The sequence below is a fragment of the Nansenia antarctica genome, assembly GCF_963989245.1.
Source record: "Nansenia antarctica genome assembly, chromosome: 1".
Taxonomy (NCBI): domain Eukaryota; kingdom Metazoa; phylum Chordata; class Actinopteri; order Argentiniformes; family Microstomatidae; genus Nansenia; species Nansenia antarctica.
Window position 1 is genome coordinate 35,744,888 of NC_137674.1, and position 17,288 is coordinate 35,762,175.

General features: G+C 49.1%; 1 protein-coding gene across 1 annotated transcript; it reads left to right on the forward strand.

Annotated features, from left to right (window-relative positions):
- Positions 1 to 2,538: 2,538 nt before the first annotated feature.
- pcnx4 (pecanex 4) lies at positions 2,539 to 17,192 on the forward strand (the record flags this gene model as incomplete). Its single annotated transcript, XM_080541129.1, is given in 12 exon segments — positions 2,539 to 2,969; positions 3,221 to 3,514; positions 3,968 to 4,147; positions 4,830 to 5,386; positions 5,952 to 6,052; positions 6,198 to 6,320; positions 7,635 to 7,995; positions 11,494 to 11,597; positions 12,202 to 13,052; positions 13,054 to 13,446; positions 15,995 to 16,181; positions 16,941 to 17,192. Coding segments are annotated over 12 exon segments (3,834 nt in total).
- Between the last annotated feature and the right edge of the window lie 96 nt (positions 17,193 to 17,288).

Here is a 17,288-nt window from a genome sequence, read left to right on the forward strand (position 1 = left end):
AGAGAGAGAAACCTTATGCAATTTACCCTTTTACCCCCCCTTGGTAATCTAGGTGGTGGCTCTCAACCAACCCTGTCTTGTACAGTCATTTCATTTTTGCAGCGACAGGAAAATACCAATTGAAACATCAGGATTACATTTACATAAGAGCTCAGCCCCTATCATGTTAGTGCTTTATGAAAGGAGCTGCATTGTGCGTTGGCAGACATGCTTTCTGACCATGGAGAAGCTAATATCGCTGCTGTTGTGTCAAATCAAATAAGCTGCTGCTGGCTGGAGTGTACCGCTTACATAATTGATGCAGCCAGATGTTAGGGTTGTTGTTTGGGTTGACTTTCGTCATGGGTATAGAGTGTGTGTGTGTGTGTGTGTGTGTGTGTGTGTGTGTGTGGGGGGGGGGGGGGTTGTTATAGACATTTTGAATTGCATCCTCTCAGAAAAAAATATTACAAAGGCTTTTCATAATCTTTCAAAACTGATATCTGACATGATATTATCAGTAGTCCTACTATATTGGGAATTTTTGCATATAATCATAATATGTTCATATGCTGCATTTTATTTCCCTGGAAATTGTCCTAATCTTCTCAACACAGTAACTACCTTGGGCCTGTCTGTCTTGGTGTAAACAAGGCTCTACATGGCATCAAATCTTCTCTCAAAAGACACTCCAAAAACTCTCAAACGACACTCTCAAAAGACACTCTCAAAAAAGTAAAGTAGTTACTGTGGAACTATGGTGACGAAAGCATCCTCCATATCATCAGAAAATGCAACATAGGCAGAGATGTAACTTTGTTAATTGTGAAATTCAGATAAAGGATTTTGTTGTTAAAAGTTAACACATTTGGAAAACCGATGTTAATGATTTGCCCCTGCAGAAAATAATAGATAGCCTAGATGAGAGGATATATTTATGCAGCACATTTTTATTTACAAGTGAGAAGATATATCTGGTTAGTTTGTAGGAAAAGTCCTCATGCAATAAGAAAGTTGTCAGAATTAATTAATTTATTATTATTATTATTATTATTATTATTGTTATTATTATTATTGTTATTATTATTATTATTATTATTATTATTATTATTATTATGAATAAGGGGTAGGGAAGGATGTTGTAGGAGGCGGAGTTTGCAGTCTGACACCCCCACACGGCACAGTCATTTGTCCCTCGGTGCCCTGGTCCGCCTATCAGAGCCCACCTCTGTTGTGACTGATGTAGCTTGGTTAGCAGCTAATGCTAGCTCGCTAGCTAACGCATCACTGTACACCACTCTCTCTGTCCAACAGAGACACCGCGAGGCATGTTCCTTATCAACACCGCCGGCTACACCACTAAGGAACAACAACACAACTGTTCCGAATGATATTCCTTCACAGGTGAGTCATGTTAGTTCATGTTGGCTGTGAGACGACTAGCTTGATAGCTAGCCATGCTAGCCTGCCCCAGCTGATGTAACCAAGGCAACTAGATAGATAGATGGAGAAAGAGGGTTCGGAGGCGAACAACAACAACAACAACAACAACAACAATCCACCCGACTACAGACTACCACATGTCTGAGAGTTAAAATGTAAAAACATCCGTGTAGTTGTTAGTTAGCGAGCTAGCTTGCATCTTGTTTTCATGGCAACCCTCTGCTAGCTCCACCTAGCCAACTCACCCCTGTTTACACGTCGGATATACTAAATGGGTCCTAAATATGTGTATTGTGATTATATATATATATATGTCTACATATTGTATGTAGTCAGCTAAGTGCTTGTAGTGCTTGCTAATGGATATGACCATCACTTTAATATCAGAGGTATGACATGGCCAGCTATCTTTAATAATATTACTCTTATTAAAAACATAGTTGGCCATGTCATAACTCTCATATTAGCCTATGTGATACTATGGGTACCATACCATGTTATGGTTTTGCCACACTTTGTGCAAACACGATGACACAACTTAGCCAGCCATCAACACACTCACTCACACACACACACACACACACACACACACACACACACACACACACACACACACACACACACACACACACACACACACACACACACACTAGCTGTAGCTGCTGTCTCTATGGAGAGGGCAGGGTCACCCATGGTCACACACTCAGTTGCACATTTCATTGTATTATTGTTGCTTCAGGAACCTTTTCCGTAAACATTTGTTTCGTAATTGACTACAGGACACTATACAGGTACTGTATAGCTACTGACACAGGTACTATACTAGCTACTGTACTATACACTATACTACTATACTACTGTACTATACAAGTACAATTGACATATTTGTGTGTGTCTGTGAGTGTGAGTGAGTGTGTGTGTGTGTGTGTGTGTGTGTCAATGAGTGAATGAGTGAGAGTGTGTGTGAATCATAGAATATAATAACAAAATATAAGAGGCAGAAAAACAAAACAATTAAAACGAGATCCAAATGCCCCCCCTGTCCTGCAGGATGGTTGAGACGTGGAGGCGTGCGGCGTGGGGGAGGAGATGACCTGCCATCCCCCCCCTTAGGGCATGGTAAGGATGGGGCCGGACGTGCCCCTGCTGAACGAGTACAAGCAGGAGTTCTTCTGGAAGCGCTTCCCCCAGACGGTGCTGGGTGGCCCCCGCTTCAAGCTGGGCTACTGTGCCCCCCCGTACGTCTACGTCAACCAGGCGGTCCTCTTCCTGACCCCCTGGCTCCTGGGGGGGGTGGGCACCCTGCTGTGCCAGCTGCGGCTCCTGGAGGAGCTCCACGCCGCTGTGCTCTCGGGCCTCCTCATGCTGGGGGCCGCGGCGGGGGTCCAGGGACTCACCCTGTATGCCGCGCGGAAGACCGGCGCTGTGGAGAGGCTGGGGGGGGGTGCCGCCCACACTAACAACAACATCCTGGCCGACGAGGAGGAGGTGGAGTTCACACATTGCGTAGGGCCGGAGACGGTGCGCTTCATCGCCCCGGGGAAGAGGTGAGGCACCTGCATGTATCTGTGACCTCCTTTTTGTCTGTCTCTCTGTCTCTCTGTCTCTCTCTCTCTCTTTGTCTCTCTCTCTGGCTCTCTGCCTCTCTCTCTGTCTCTCTCTCTCTCTCTCTGTCTCTCTCTCTCTCTGTCTCTCTCTCTCTCTGTCTCTCTCTCTCTCTCTGTCTCTGTCTCCTTCTTTGTCTCTCTCTCTTACTTACTTACGCTCTTACTTCTTACATACTTACTTACTTACTTAGGTTTGGCCTGAACGTGGTCCTGCACGCCATGCTGGCGGGGGTCCTGTGCGGGGGGGGGACCTGGTACGTGCTCCCGGGGAGGCTGACCCAGCTGTACGGGGGCGGGGGCAGCGGGGGGGGGGCCGTGGCGGTGTTCGTGCTGAGCTGGGTGACCCTGTGCATAGCGGAGTATTCCCTGGTAGTCAACACGGCCACAGAGACCGCCACCTTCCAGGCGCAGGACACCTACGAGATCACCCCGCTCACACGCCCGCTCTACGTCCTGGCCTTCATCGCTGTGGACCTGGCTGACAGGTAAGACACACCCCAACATGCGTATCTCTCTTTGACTGTGGTGTAACATTTTTTTTTTTTTTAAAGAGACACATAGATAAAATCACAGTGTGACACTCAATAACTAACGAGGATAAAACACAGACAAGTCAGAGACTTATTTCCACTGTGGTCCTCTTCGACATGACAGACAAGGCATCAACATACACAGTGGCAACTATCAAAACAACAATATAAAACATTATGAAGCACTTTTAAACAAGGCATCCAGAAAACAAACAACATTTAAAATAATGTATAATAATAATATATATCCTATAGATATCCTGCATTATTTAAAAATGTGTTGTTTGTTTTCTGCATTATTTTAAATTTCAAAACAAAGCAGTTGATGTGACAGCCAGGATACGTTTGGTTGTGGTTGAATGGGACTGTTATAAGTGAAACCGGCCTTGTTTATTGCTTGATTGACAGGTTCACAGGGCCAATCCCTGAGCTCCAGATGACCAGCCAGGTGCTGCACGTGCTGTTCCTCCTGCTGCCCCTGCTGTGGGCCCTGGGCATGCTGTCTCCCCTGGACGCCCTGCTGCTCTGGGGCATGGAGCAGGCTCTGGTGTTCGGCCTGGGCGGCTCCCACATGTCCAGTAACCTCAGGTACATTTCCTCTCGGCTCCTGCTAGTTTTTCTATCCTGGTTTTAGGTTGGCATGTGACACGTTCTAGTCTTTTGGTCCTCATGTTGGCAACCAATCAACATGTTCTGACCCTTATTTTTTGAAACACAGAACTACGTTTCAATGTTGTTGAGAATCACCACACAAACTCGCTAGTCAAGCTAGTTGACTAGAGATGTGCCATTGATGTGTCATTGAACGCGGAAATGTATTAAACATTTTTGGGAAAAAAGTCTGATTACATCAGATCCCGATATGAGGACCAAAGCATTAGAACATCTCACATATGCTTTAACCAACTCCATCACTGTCATGCCATATCTGTACATAATGTTTCTGTATTTTTGGCATGACAGAAGAGTCTAAGAAGTTGGCTAAAGCAACCCTGCTCCCTGCCATCCTGTGTTCCTGGCCCCTGACCCCTGCTGTCTGACCTCTGACCCCTGCTCTCTCTGTCCTGCAGGTTAACTGGGATGTTCTCTATGTGACCCCTGACCTCTGACCTCTCTGTCCTGCAGGTTAACAGGGATGTTCTCTATGACCCCTGACCTCTCTGTCCTCCAGGTTAACAGGGATGTTCTATCTGACCCCTGACCTCTCTGTCCTCCAGGTTAACAGGGATGTTCTATCTGACCCCTGACCCCTGACCTCTCTGTCCTGCAGGTTAACAGGGATGTTCGTTGCGTCCGTTTGCGTGGCGGTGTGCACCTTCTTCCTCCCCTCCTCCCTGGCCGTGGTCCTGTTCTCCCTCTCCGCCGGCTTCCTGCTCAGCCTGGACCTCAGCCAGCTGGGGGCCCTGTGTGGACGCTCCAAGACCCCCCGTGGGGGCGACTGTGGCGGTGGCTGGCGTAGGGGCGTGACGCCCCCCCCTCCCCGCCTGTTCGGCTGGCGGCTGGGCTCCACGGAGCTGCTGCTGTACCTGGGGCTGCTGGGGGGGGCCATGGCTGAGGGGGGCCTCCTCCACCATCACCTCCTCTTCCCCCCAGCCCCCTCCCCGGCCCAGAGCCTGGCCGTCAGACCCCAGACGGTGGTCAGCTACCTCCTCGTCGGCCTCTTCACCCTGTGCTGGGGTCTCAGGGAGGTGCAGGGGCCGTACGTGCTGGGGGGGGTGTTCCTCAACCCGCTGCACCCCAGAGGGATGGCCAACGCCCAGGGGTTCAGGCGGAGGAGCAGGGGGCTGCACGTGGCCGGGGACGTGAGGAGGGTGCTGCTCAACCTGGGTGAGCTCCTCCTCCTCCTCCTCCTCCTCTCCTCATCCTCTTCCTCCTCTTCTCCTCCTCTTCTCCTCTCCTCATCCTCCTCCTCCTCTCCTCAAGTGGTATCACACATTATTATTATTTTACCGTTGGAGAATTGCTCATACACACACAAGCGAAAATTATACACTTCAACAAAAAATATCCTCTACCCTATAAACCCCATAAGAGTGATGAGATAACATGACATGAGTATTGGAAATATGCATTTTAACACTGACTTACTTCTTAACGTATGGGGCCGGCGGTAGACTAGAGGTTAGGGTGAGTTGAGAGGCCGACTAGCAGTTGGAAGGTGGTTCGATCCCTGCCTCAGGAGGGAGCTGCATGTGCCCTTGAGCAAGACACTTAACCTAATCGCTCCAGTGGCGCTGACTATGGCTGACCCTGTGCCTAGAGTAACAAAATACCAAATTCCAACACTTGATTTCCAAGTTGATTGCATGGTAATAAAACTATTATTATTATTATTATTATTATTATTATTATTATTATTATTATGTCTAACCCGTGTTATTGAACCTTCCAGTGTCTCCGTTGGTGATGGTAGCCTTCCTGTCTCTGGACAGCTCTCTGCAGCAGCTGCACACCGCCTCCCTCAGCCTGGGCTTCACCAGGGCCTTCAGAGTGGTAAACACACCCTAACTACCCTCCTAGTAACCTCAGCTTTACCCTTGCTACCTCTCCCAGGAGCTCCCAACCATAGGCTCCATTGTGGTGATGTGTGGTCTCAGTCAGGCTCCGTCATGGTGATATGTATGTTGTTGTCTCTCAGGTGTGGCAGAGCTCGGAGGAGGCCCTGCTGCAGATGGTGGTGGTGGTGTTGGTGCGTCTGGCTGCTGGGGAGACCAGGCTGCCAGGGTGGGACGGCCTGGGCACCGGGGTGCAGCTGCTTCTGGTAACTCCACGTTCAATTATAGCTTTTGTTTTGGGGTTTTTAGTCTTGACTTGAACATATTTGCTGAGGCTGCATCTCTAATGTAAACTGGCAGTGCATTCCACAATCTGGGATGTATGTGCATTAGTGTGCTACGCTATTTACACGCTGGTAGTACCACATTTAATGATTTTAATGTTTGGAAAAATACTCTTAACAAGGTAAGTTTTCTAGTTGTTGTGTTGCCTTGACAACTAACAATCACAAACCACTGTTGAGTAAGTTAATCAACCAAGCTGCTAATTGTATCCTGTCTTTTTTCAAGGACTCCGTGGATCCTTAAAAGTATTAAATTCATGAATCTTAATTAAAGGCCTTCAGTGTTTCCTCCAGGAATTTTTACCATGGTGGCGGGTAGTGCTGACCGATTTTTTCGCGTGCACGCGCATGAAACGCGCACGCGCGCTCAAAACAACGACGTCATTTCAGCCAAAACTCGAAAATAAAATGTTTTCCTGTAAATTAAAAACAAGGGTAGTCCGTCCGTCCGTCCCTCTCTGGAATGGAATGGAATGGACTTTATTTGTCATTGCTACAGTACAGGTACCAGACAACGAAATGGTCCAGTAAATAAAATGACATGGTTCAAATGTTCACGCCGGCAGTCCGGCTCTCACACATACTGGCAGCGTCCCGGTCTGACTTAGCTCTCGTTTGTGCACGGCTTTCTTTCTTTCCTTCCTTCCTTCCTTCCTTTATGTGAAGTGGCCGGTCCCGGGCACAGCTGCCTCGCATCCGCTCAACGAGCCCGGCGGTTCGGTGCTGCGCTGATTAGCGGATGCGGGACAGCTGCGTGAGCGGATCGCTCCATCTCTCATCTTGATGAAGATGAATGATCTTTATTGTCATTGTAACAGGTACAACGTAATTTAAATGAGGAATCACAAAACAGTTTTGCAAGCGCGTCGCTTCGCGCTTGTGGGTGTGTCTAGCGCTGTGAAGGTCTGAAAAGCGGCCTAAATCTTTTTTTTTTTTTTTTGGTTGAGAAATCTGCATGGTGGCGGAGGAATGAGGACACGATGAAATGCATGTAGAGGAAACACTGGGCCTTAAAATTTCTTAAATTGTCAGAGAGAGGACTATTTCTTCTTACGCTACGTTTGTGTTCTGCAAAGGTTAATTTGTCACTTATGTCCTGTACTATTGTCACTTTCTTCACCGAAGCCTAAGAATTTTACTCACAATTGTGTAATGTGACGTAACAATAAAACTTGGAACTTGAACTTATAGGGAACTCTTCCATGTGTCTGTGTCTCTCTGCCGCCCCCCCCCCAGGTGGGCCTGCTGACTGACAGGCTGGTCCAGTTCCTGGCCAAGCTGAAGTTCACCCTGACCGTGCTGGTGACCTCCTGGACGGAGAAGAAGCAGCGCCGGCAGTCGGCGGGAACGCTCCTGGCCCTCAACGCCTCCCTGTGCCCCCTGCTGCTGGCCGTGGTGGTCCTGTCCGCCCTGCTCTCCGCCCCTCTGCTGCCCCTCTTCACCCTGCCCGTGTTCCTGGTCGGCTTCCCCAGGCCCCAGCGCTCCTGGCCGGGGGCCGTGGGCACCGCCTGCCCCTGTCCTGACTCCATCTACTACCAGCAGATGAGCGGGAGCCTGGCCTGCGCTCTCAGACACGCCTTCGCCAGGGGTTCCCTGGGTTAGTTGACCTGTACTGTGTCTCCCTCTCTCTCTCTCTCTCTCTCTCTCTCTGTCTGTTTGTCTCTCGCTCTCTCTCTGGCTCTGTCTCTCACGCCTTCGCTAGGGGAGCTCTGGGTTAGATGACTTTTACTGTCTCTCTGTCTACCTCTGTCTCTCTCTGTCTCTGCTTCTCAATCTCTGTCTCTCTCTCCCTCTCTCTGTCTCTGTCTCTGTCTCTGCTTCTCAATCTCTGTCTCTCTCTCTCTGTCTACCTCTCTCTCTGTCTCCCTCTGTCTCTCTCTGTCTCACTCTCTCTGTCTGTCTCTCTCTCTGTCTCCCTCTGTCTCTCTCTGTCTCTCTCTCGCTCAGTCTCTCTCTCTCTCTCTCTGTCTCTCTCTCTCTTGTTCTCTTTCTCTCTCTTTCTCTCCGTTTTTCTCATGCCTTTCTGTTTTGTTTCATAATTCATGACTGTGTTTGAGACGTGCAGCATACCCTACACTAGATATTCATTGCATCTGTCTAAACATTTCCTATATGGGAAAACATTTAAAACGTAATGAAATGGAAACGGATGTTTCGCGACCGCATACAAAAAAGAAGTAGAAGACAATCAGCTTAATTTATTCATTCTGAATAATGTTCAGATATTTCTGTATATTATTTTAGATAGATTTAACACTAGAACAGCCATGGGTGGGGTCATTTGACCAAGTGAGTAAAAAAAAAAGTGTACCTTTGCTCTCCATCAATTTTCAGGACCTTCCTTTCATGACTTTTCCTAGATATGTGCATTTGTGTTCTACCACCCAGTATCCTTACATTTTCAAAATCACATCAGGAAAAGCTAGTATAAAGCTATTTTGTAGTTTTTCTTTATAGGAAGCAGGCTAATTTACAAGAGACGCCAACAAGTGGTCTTTGTGTGTAAGTAGCAGCTTCCCATTGTAAAGACTATGACTAAGCATTAGCATTAATATTATAAGTTCAGTTATCCCTGTATTTCATCGCTGGGGAAGGAAGGAGGGAACTAGACATTTTCCAGCCCACCGTGTGCAGGACACCAGAGTGCACCTGAGGTGTTAATTGAGTTCTCTCAGCGCTCAAGGTGTCGTTGCTGTTGTTGTGGTTGTTTGACCTGCGGTGAACGGTGATTCATAATCGCAGCGACACTGTGAACTTTCAGACGAGCAGAGTAGAGTGTATGTATGTAGATGAGACCAGGGAGGAGTATATGTATGTAGATGAGACCAGGGAGTGTATGTATGTAGATGAGACCAGGGAGTGTATGTATGTAGATGAGACCAGGGAGTGTATGTATGTAGATGAGACCAGGGAGTGTATGTATGTAGATGAGACCAGGGAGTGTATGTATGTAGATGAGACCAGGGAGCGTATGTATGTAGATGAGACCAGGGAGCGTATGTATGTAGATGAGACCAGGGAGTGTATGTATGTAGATGAGACCAGGGAGCGTATGTATGTAGATGAGACCAGGGAGCGTATGTATGTAGATGAGACCAGGGAGTATGTGTATGTAGATGTCTCACACACAGATGAGAGAGCAGGGTGAGGGGATGCAGAGACTGTAAGCAGATGAAACACACACACACACACACACACACAGATGAGAGCGCAGGGTGAGGTGAGGGGAGGCCTTCGTATGGTTACACACACACACACACACACACACAGATGAGAGAGCAGGGTGAGGTATGGTTCGTATGGTTTCATATTAAGAGGAATGTTTGGCTCGCTGGAGGCAGCAAAGCTCGCAGGATCCAGTCGTGCCTCCCGTGAAGTGACCCGAACGGAATCGCCTCTGATCTGTATTCATTACATCCAAATGTTTCCACACCATTAACCTCGTAATACTCTTTTAAGCCGACCGGAGCCGCTTACGAAACCTTGTTTTCGCGGGTGCTCTCTATTTGCTGTCAGGAAAGGAAGGGGTCGAAAAAATAAAAACACAGCAGCGAGTAGAAGCTTAATTATTTATGGGTTGATGACTCAAAACAGAGAGAGGACAGAAAAAGAAAAAAATAACCGTCATCACTCAGCTGTTTTCTTGGCTAGCTAGCCAACCGTTAGCCGCGCTGTATTATTCAAGCTAGCTCAGAGTTCTGTGGGTTTTTTTTGACGCTCGCGGTCTTAACAGGGTTGCCAGATGAGATTGACAAATTCTAGCCTAACCACAGTCTAAAAACCGTTAAATCCACCAAAAACCAGCCCAAAACCTAGATTGTCAGAAAACCTCTAATTACTATTGGGAAGGTGCCCATCTCCTGCCCCTAAACTGTATGTCTGTTGCCAATGATGTTTGTAAAATAAAAATTCGCGCATTTTGTTACTTTCAGGCACTGACATTTTGATACCGCCTAAATGCTATTTTCAAGCCCAACTGCCCAAATGCTTTTTTTTCGGCCGAGTGTGATCAAAAGTAGCCCATTCGGCGATAACCCTCCCCATCTGGCAACCCTGGCTGTATTATTCAAGCTAGCTCAGAGTTCGGTGGGTTTCTCTGACGCTCGCGGCCTAAAGAGGAGGGATTGTAGTCGTGTTCTTTTTATTTTTCCCGCCCTCCCTTCCTCCCTTTGCCCCTCTGTGACATTGGAAGCCGCGCGCGTCAGTGAGCATCGAGTAGGAGCGCGCGGGGAGAGAGAGAACGCACAGCGTGTCAAATCACATCACGAGGTGGCGGTCCGCGACGTCGCTACGGGACGTGACATTATCTCTGAGCCATGAAGACACTACTACTAGTCACTAGTCCAACAACCTCAAACAAACGCTGCCGTCCGCTGTCATTTCACCCGTATCACGATAAAACGTCTGTCCGCTCCCCTCTCCCCTCCGCTGTCCTGAAAAAACAAAAGCCCCCCCCCTCCTCTCTCTCTCGTAGACTTTCCGTTTTCCGCAAGTCTACTCCCATAAGAAGAGGAATGAATATTTAGAGAGTAATGGAAAGCCGAGGCAGAGAGAGAGGAGGAATTCAATATTTAGATCTCTGTGCAGTCAGTCGGTTTAAACTGTATCATGACCTTCCTGTGCAGCTGAGATGGTAAGCGTCACCCCGGAGCTCATCCCGCCAGCCGAGTTATCCTCAGAGTCAGCCCAGAGACGCTCCACTGATGCAAGATGAAAGGGTTGTGTAACCAGGGGGGGGCTGTTATTTATGTATAGGTTGTGTTGTATGTATGCAACGCAACCCGAGCTCTCCTCTCTCTCTCTCTCTCTCTCTCTCTCTCTCTCTCTCTCTCTCTCTCTCTCTCTCCTCTCACGGCCTCCCTCGACGACTAGGACATCTCTCTGACTGCATGTTCTTGTTCTATTTCCGTGAATTACTTTGGGATCACTGTCTGTCTCTATATTGAACCCTATATTCCAAGGGCTACAAAATAGGCTATTAATAGCTGTATGAGGCATGGTAGCATGGCCTGTATGTATGTGAGAGCGTTGAGGCGTTGGGGTTATATTAAGTTGAAGGTATATATTATGCATGTTTTCCCCTCTCTCCCTGAAGGTTCTCTGGCCCCCGGCTCACACTTCCTGGGTCGCTTCCAGGACCGCATGGTGTGGATCATGATCCTGGAGAGGGGCTACGGCTACTGCACCGTCAACATCAAGGTACTGGTGATGTTCTTTCCCCTCCGGGGTTATTTAGGTTCATCTACTGGAGTCCTTCATTTTAGGGGATGCACCCAAATGAAACTTCTTGGCCAAAGCCAAAGCCGAATTTAAAGAAACACGTGGCCAAATACTGAATGTGTACCAGCAGTTTTTAATTTATTGTGCCAATTTTTGGACCTTCCATAAATGAAATACATTTAGCTTTTTCTTCATGGTTTTCAGAGAAAAAAAAGGTGATTATTTTTTATTATTGAACACTTTTATTGAACATTCCAACAGACATTAGGCTATACCAACAAAGCACAATAACTGAAAATAAATAAATAAATTAGAACAGCATTCACAGAACAGTATGGGTTGCTTGCACTGTTTTGAGGATCTAGTATCCGGCGGTAAACATTCGGTCTTTTCACACATTCGGCCGATTTTTTTTTATTTATTCGAATACCGAATGTGCTATTATTCGGCCGCCGAGTGCAAAATAATGTTAATAAAACAAGTTATTGCGTGAGCTTTCTCGTCATAGACCTTCTTCAGGTAATGAACATGCTTTAAAAATAAGCAAAACCCAAAAAAATAGGTACCATGGATGTTGTTCCAGGGTCTGGAGCTCCAGGAGACGTCGTGCCACACGGTGGAGGCTCGACGGGTGGACGAGGTGTTCGAGGGGGCCTTCGAACGCCCCGAGAGGCTTGGCCTCCTCGCCCGGGGCCTCAACCTGCACTGGGGCAACGCCCTGACGCCCTGCGCCGCCCTGCCCGTGCGCGTCTACTCCGACGCCCGTAACGTCCTCTCCGGCATCATCGACTCCCACGACAACCTGAGGAAGCTGCAGGACGACTTCCTGAAGGCGCTGGCTTGGCTGCTGCTGCGCCACTGCGTCCAGAGGTGCAAGGCCTTCCCCTGGGGGGCCGAGGAGGGGGGAGGGGGGGTCGGAGGGGGCAGGAAGTCCCAGTCCTCCCAGCTCGCCCCCCAATCGACAGGGGGCGGCACCACCCAAAGACCGGAGACGGTTGTGGTGGCGGAGTCGAACGCGTCGTCTCTGAAGTTCGTGCGGGACACAGACTCCAGCCTCACCTCCTTCGGCGACTGGTCGGACGAGGACGACCTCTTCGGCCCTCAGCAGCCGGCTAGGAGGACGGTGGCCCTGGTGAGTACGGAGGCCCAGCTGGGACACACCGCCGGGGGGGGGCTCCAGAACACGACCACGATGGGGGGGCTCCTCCCGTCTTTACCGGGCTCCGTGGAGATGGACAGCCTGTTTGAGAACATGGCCCTCTCGGCCCTCCAGCCCCTGCAGCCTCTGGGCCTGGGTCTGGGGCTCCCCTCCCTCCCCACCCCCCAGCCCCTGGGTCTGGGCCTGGGTCTCCCCGCCGTGGACCGAGGCAGGAACCCGAACCCCGGGACCCAGGACATCGTCGTTGTCCCCCCCGGCACCACCACCACCACTCCCCCCCCCCCCCCACATAAACTTCTCCTGCCCCCAGTCGGAGGCCCTCTTCGGCCTGCCTGCGGGGTGGAGGACGGCCCCCCTCCTGCCCTCCCGTCTGGAGCAGCTACGGACGCTGTTCCCCAACGACTGGTTCCGCTTCGCGCTGGGCCGGTTCGGCCTGGGGGGCCCGGGGGGCGAGGAGGAGGTGGCCAAGGCCCTGGGGGAGGACGAGGCCCTGGGTGAGCTCCACGCCCAGGTGGCCCTGTCCTGCCTGGTGTCCCTAGGGGCGGAGGGGGCCTTCACCAGCCCCAGCTATGTCTACAGGGTCTACTGCGGGGACGTGCCCTGGACCGAGGGGCTGGACTGGCTGTCTGGGAACAAGGAGCTGTACCAGCTCGCACACAAGGCCTTCAGGTAATTATTATGGGGCGGCTGTGGCTCAGAAGGTAGAGCCGGCAGATTGGCGGTTCGAACCCTGGCTGGCCTCGTGTCGAGGTGTCCTTGGGCAAGACACTGAACCCCAAATTGCTCCCAATGAGCGGGCCGGCGCCTTGCATGGTAGCTTGCCACCATTGGTGTGTGAATGTGTTTGTGAATGGGTGTTTGAGAGGCCATTGTAAAGTGCTTTGGAATAAATAATATATACGTCAGTCCATTTACCATTTACTGGTGATCGGAAGGTTGTGAGTTCAAATCCTGCCTGAAAACACCACCGCCCTTGAGTAAGGCTCGCACACAAGGCTTTCAGGTAACGAAGATGTGGGGGGGGAAGGGGAAGCCTTCAGTGTGTTATCACAGAGTGGTCCCTCTGTGGCGTAGTCGGTAGAGCATGGGGCGCTAACAACGCTTAGGTTGTGGGTTGAGTGACATGCCAAGTACCGTATTTTCCGGACTATAAGTCGCACCCGAGTATAAGTCGCAGCAGGCCAAAAATGGGCCATGAAGAGGAAAAAACCACATATAAGTCGCACTGGACTATAAGTCGCATGGTTCAAGGGAACGGGCTTGGCGGAATCAGCGGGGAAAGAAGACCCTGTTGAGCTTGACTCTAGTCTGGCACTGTGAAGAGACATGAGAGGATTTGTAAGCCCAGGAAGGACATAATTCACGTTGAAACTTCTTCTGAAAGGTTAAGGAATACTTGTATTATCGAGTGTAAAGTCCGCTAGCTAGCGCGGGGCTAACAACATGGCGTCGCGGAGGAAAAATGAAACTTTGAACAGCTTCTAAAAGGTAATAAATGACTTTAATATCGTTTCTAACGTCCATAACATTGTGTATAAGGTCCATAAAATCATGTTTAATGTCCACATTGTCGTGTTTAATGTCCACATTGTCGAGTATAATGGCTATTCTATCGCGTATGAAGCGCTACCGGAAGTAGCAAAATGCTACTCGCGGGTACAACATTGCAACGTTAAACAGCCTCTGGAAGGAATAAATGACTTTAATATCGTTTCTAACGTCCATAACATTGTGTATAAGGTCCATAACATCATGTTTAATGTCCACATTGTCGTGTTTAATGTCCACATTGTCGAGTATAATGGCTATTCTATCGCGTATGAAGCGCTACCGGAAGTAGCTAAATGCTACTCGCGGGTACAACATTGCAACGTTAAACAGCCTCTGGAAGGAATAAATGACTTTAATATCGTTTCTAACGTCCATAACATTGTGTATAAGGTCCATAACATCATGTTTAATGTCCACATTGTCGTGTTTAATGTCCACATTGTCAAGTATAATGGCTATTCTATCGTGTATGAGGCGCTAGCGGAAGTTACTCCTTGGTTCATGTCAGTCAGAGATTACCGTATGTCAGTTCATGTCAGTCAGAGATTATGAATTATTGATATATAAGTCGCACCTGACTATAAGTCGCAGGACCAGCCAAAGTATGAAAAAAACCGCGACTTATAGTCCGGAAAATACGGTACACAGGAACGTGAACGGAAATTTGCACTTTTAATTTGGAGGTCATAATTTCATTGTTATCTTGTTAAGTACCCTATTACTCCCCCATTCATTGTTTAGGCACAACAACAACAAAAATCACAGTTCCACATTAGATGAATCGGTAGATTAATCAACTTAATAGGAAAACATTTTAAAATGATTAATCAACGATGATGATGATGATGATGATGATGCATTGTCTCTCTTTTACTGTTCTGTCATCGTGGACAAGCCCTGTCACATAATCTCATGATGACAAGGCCCCAATTCAATCAACTGCAGTTAACACTAGAACAGCCTTGGGTGGGGTCATTAACACTAGAACAGCCATGGATGGGGTCATTTGACCAAGTGAGTAAAAGAAAATGTATATCTTTGCACTCGATCAATTTCATTTCTTTTCATGACTTTTCCTAGATATATGGTAAATGGACTGCACTTATAGCGCCTTTTTTGCTGCTCCAAAGCTGCTCCAAAGCGCTTTACAACGGCCTCTCATTCACCCATTCACACACACACATTCACACACCAATGGCGGCAAGCTGCCATGCAAGGCGCTGGGAGCAATTTGGGGTTCAGTGTCTTGTCCAAGGACACATCGACATGTGGCCAGCCGGGGCTCGAACCGCTGATCTGCCAACCTTGTGATCATTAGACGGCGACTATACCTCCTGCGCCACAGCCGCCCCTGTGCGATATGTGCGTTCTACCACCCAGTATGCTTACATTTTCATCTAAGGCTGATTTACAAGACGTGCCAACTAGCGGTCGTTGTGTGTAAGTAGCAGCTTCCCATTGTAAAGACTGTGGTCATTTAACCCCTTATAGTAGGTAAAACTGGCACAGCTGTTCTAGTGTTAACTGTCACTTAGATTTAACTGTCACTTTCCAATTTGAAATAAGATTTGACAGTTGGTGATGTGGTGTTCTAGTGTTGGCTACTACTGGCTTTCCAGGATAAAAACTCCAAAACATCTCAGTGCTTCTGGTTCTGGTTCTGCAGGTACAGTTTCAAGCTGCTGTTTGACCAGGCGAGCCTGGGCCCCATGGAGGGTCCAGAGGAGCTGTTCTCCACGCTGGAGGACTACGAGAGGGACTGGTACATCGGCCTGGTGTCTGAGAGGGGCTGGCAGGACGGCGTGCTCCAGGAGAAGCCCTTCCTCTTCTCCCTGGGCCACGACCTCACCATGGTAACCAAACACACCGCCGCTAACCGCTACCATATCTGCCATGTTTGTGTTACCTCGCTAACAGATATCTCTATGGTAACTTACTTGACACACACACCTACAGTACGCTCTGGATTAACCATTCACCACACATAACACATTATGTTAACACATTATTTGTTACCACAGTGGTCCTCTTTGGAGTGTGAGTGAATGTCAGTTAAAATTTAAATACAGGGCCGGTTTCACAGACAAGGCTCAAGCCTCGTCCTGGGCTAAATCGCACTATCAATTTAAAATCTCCTTTGAAGATGGAAGCTTTTTAGTCTAGGATCAGGCCTTAAACCTTGTCTGTGAAACCAGCCCCTTGTGTTTTAGTAGCGTACATAAACAGTAGTGTTACTCTTGTGTTTTTGTTCTACCTGTATCTGAATGCTGCAACGTCAATGTTGAGGAAACAAAGCCAAAGAATTTTACTCGTGTACAGTGAGATGTAATAAAAGAGATTCTGATTCTGTGGCGGCTGTGGTGCAGGAGGTAGAACCAGCGTCTAATGGTCGCAAGGTCGGCAGATTGGCAGTTCAAACCCCGGCTGGCCATGTGTCGAGGTGTCCTTGGGCAAGACACTGAACCCCCAAAAATTGCTTGCCGCCATTAGGTGTGTGAATGTGAGAATGAGAGGCCGTTGTAAAGACCTTCGGAATAAGGCGCTATGTAAGTGTAGTCCATTTACCAATTGATTCTGACCCCCTGCTCCGCCCCCCCCCCCCCCTTCCCCAGGGCACCTACACGGGGCGTGTCCTCTCCCTGCAGGACCAGCTGGTGCAGGTGGGGCGTCTGAACGGGGAGGGGGTGCGGGGCCAGTGGGCCAACCTGTCCTGGGAGCTGCTGTACGCCACCAACGACGACGAGGAGCGCTACAGCATCCAGGCCCACCCCACCATGTTGAGGAACCTCACGGTCCAGGCCGCTGACCCCCCCCTGGGGTACCCCATCTACTCCTCAGCCCCCCTGCACCTGCCGTGCTTCTAACACCCCCCCTGGGCTACCCCATCTACTCCTCTGCCCCCCTACACCTCCCCTGCTTCTAACACCCCCCCCAGGGCTACCCCATCTACTCCTACACCC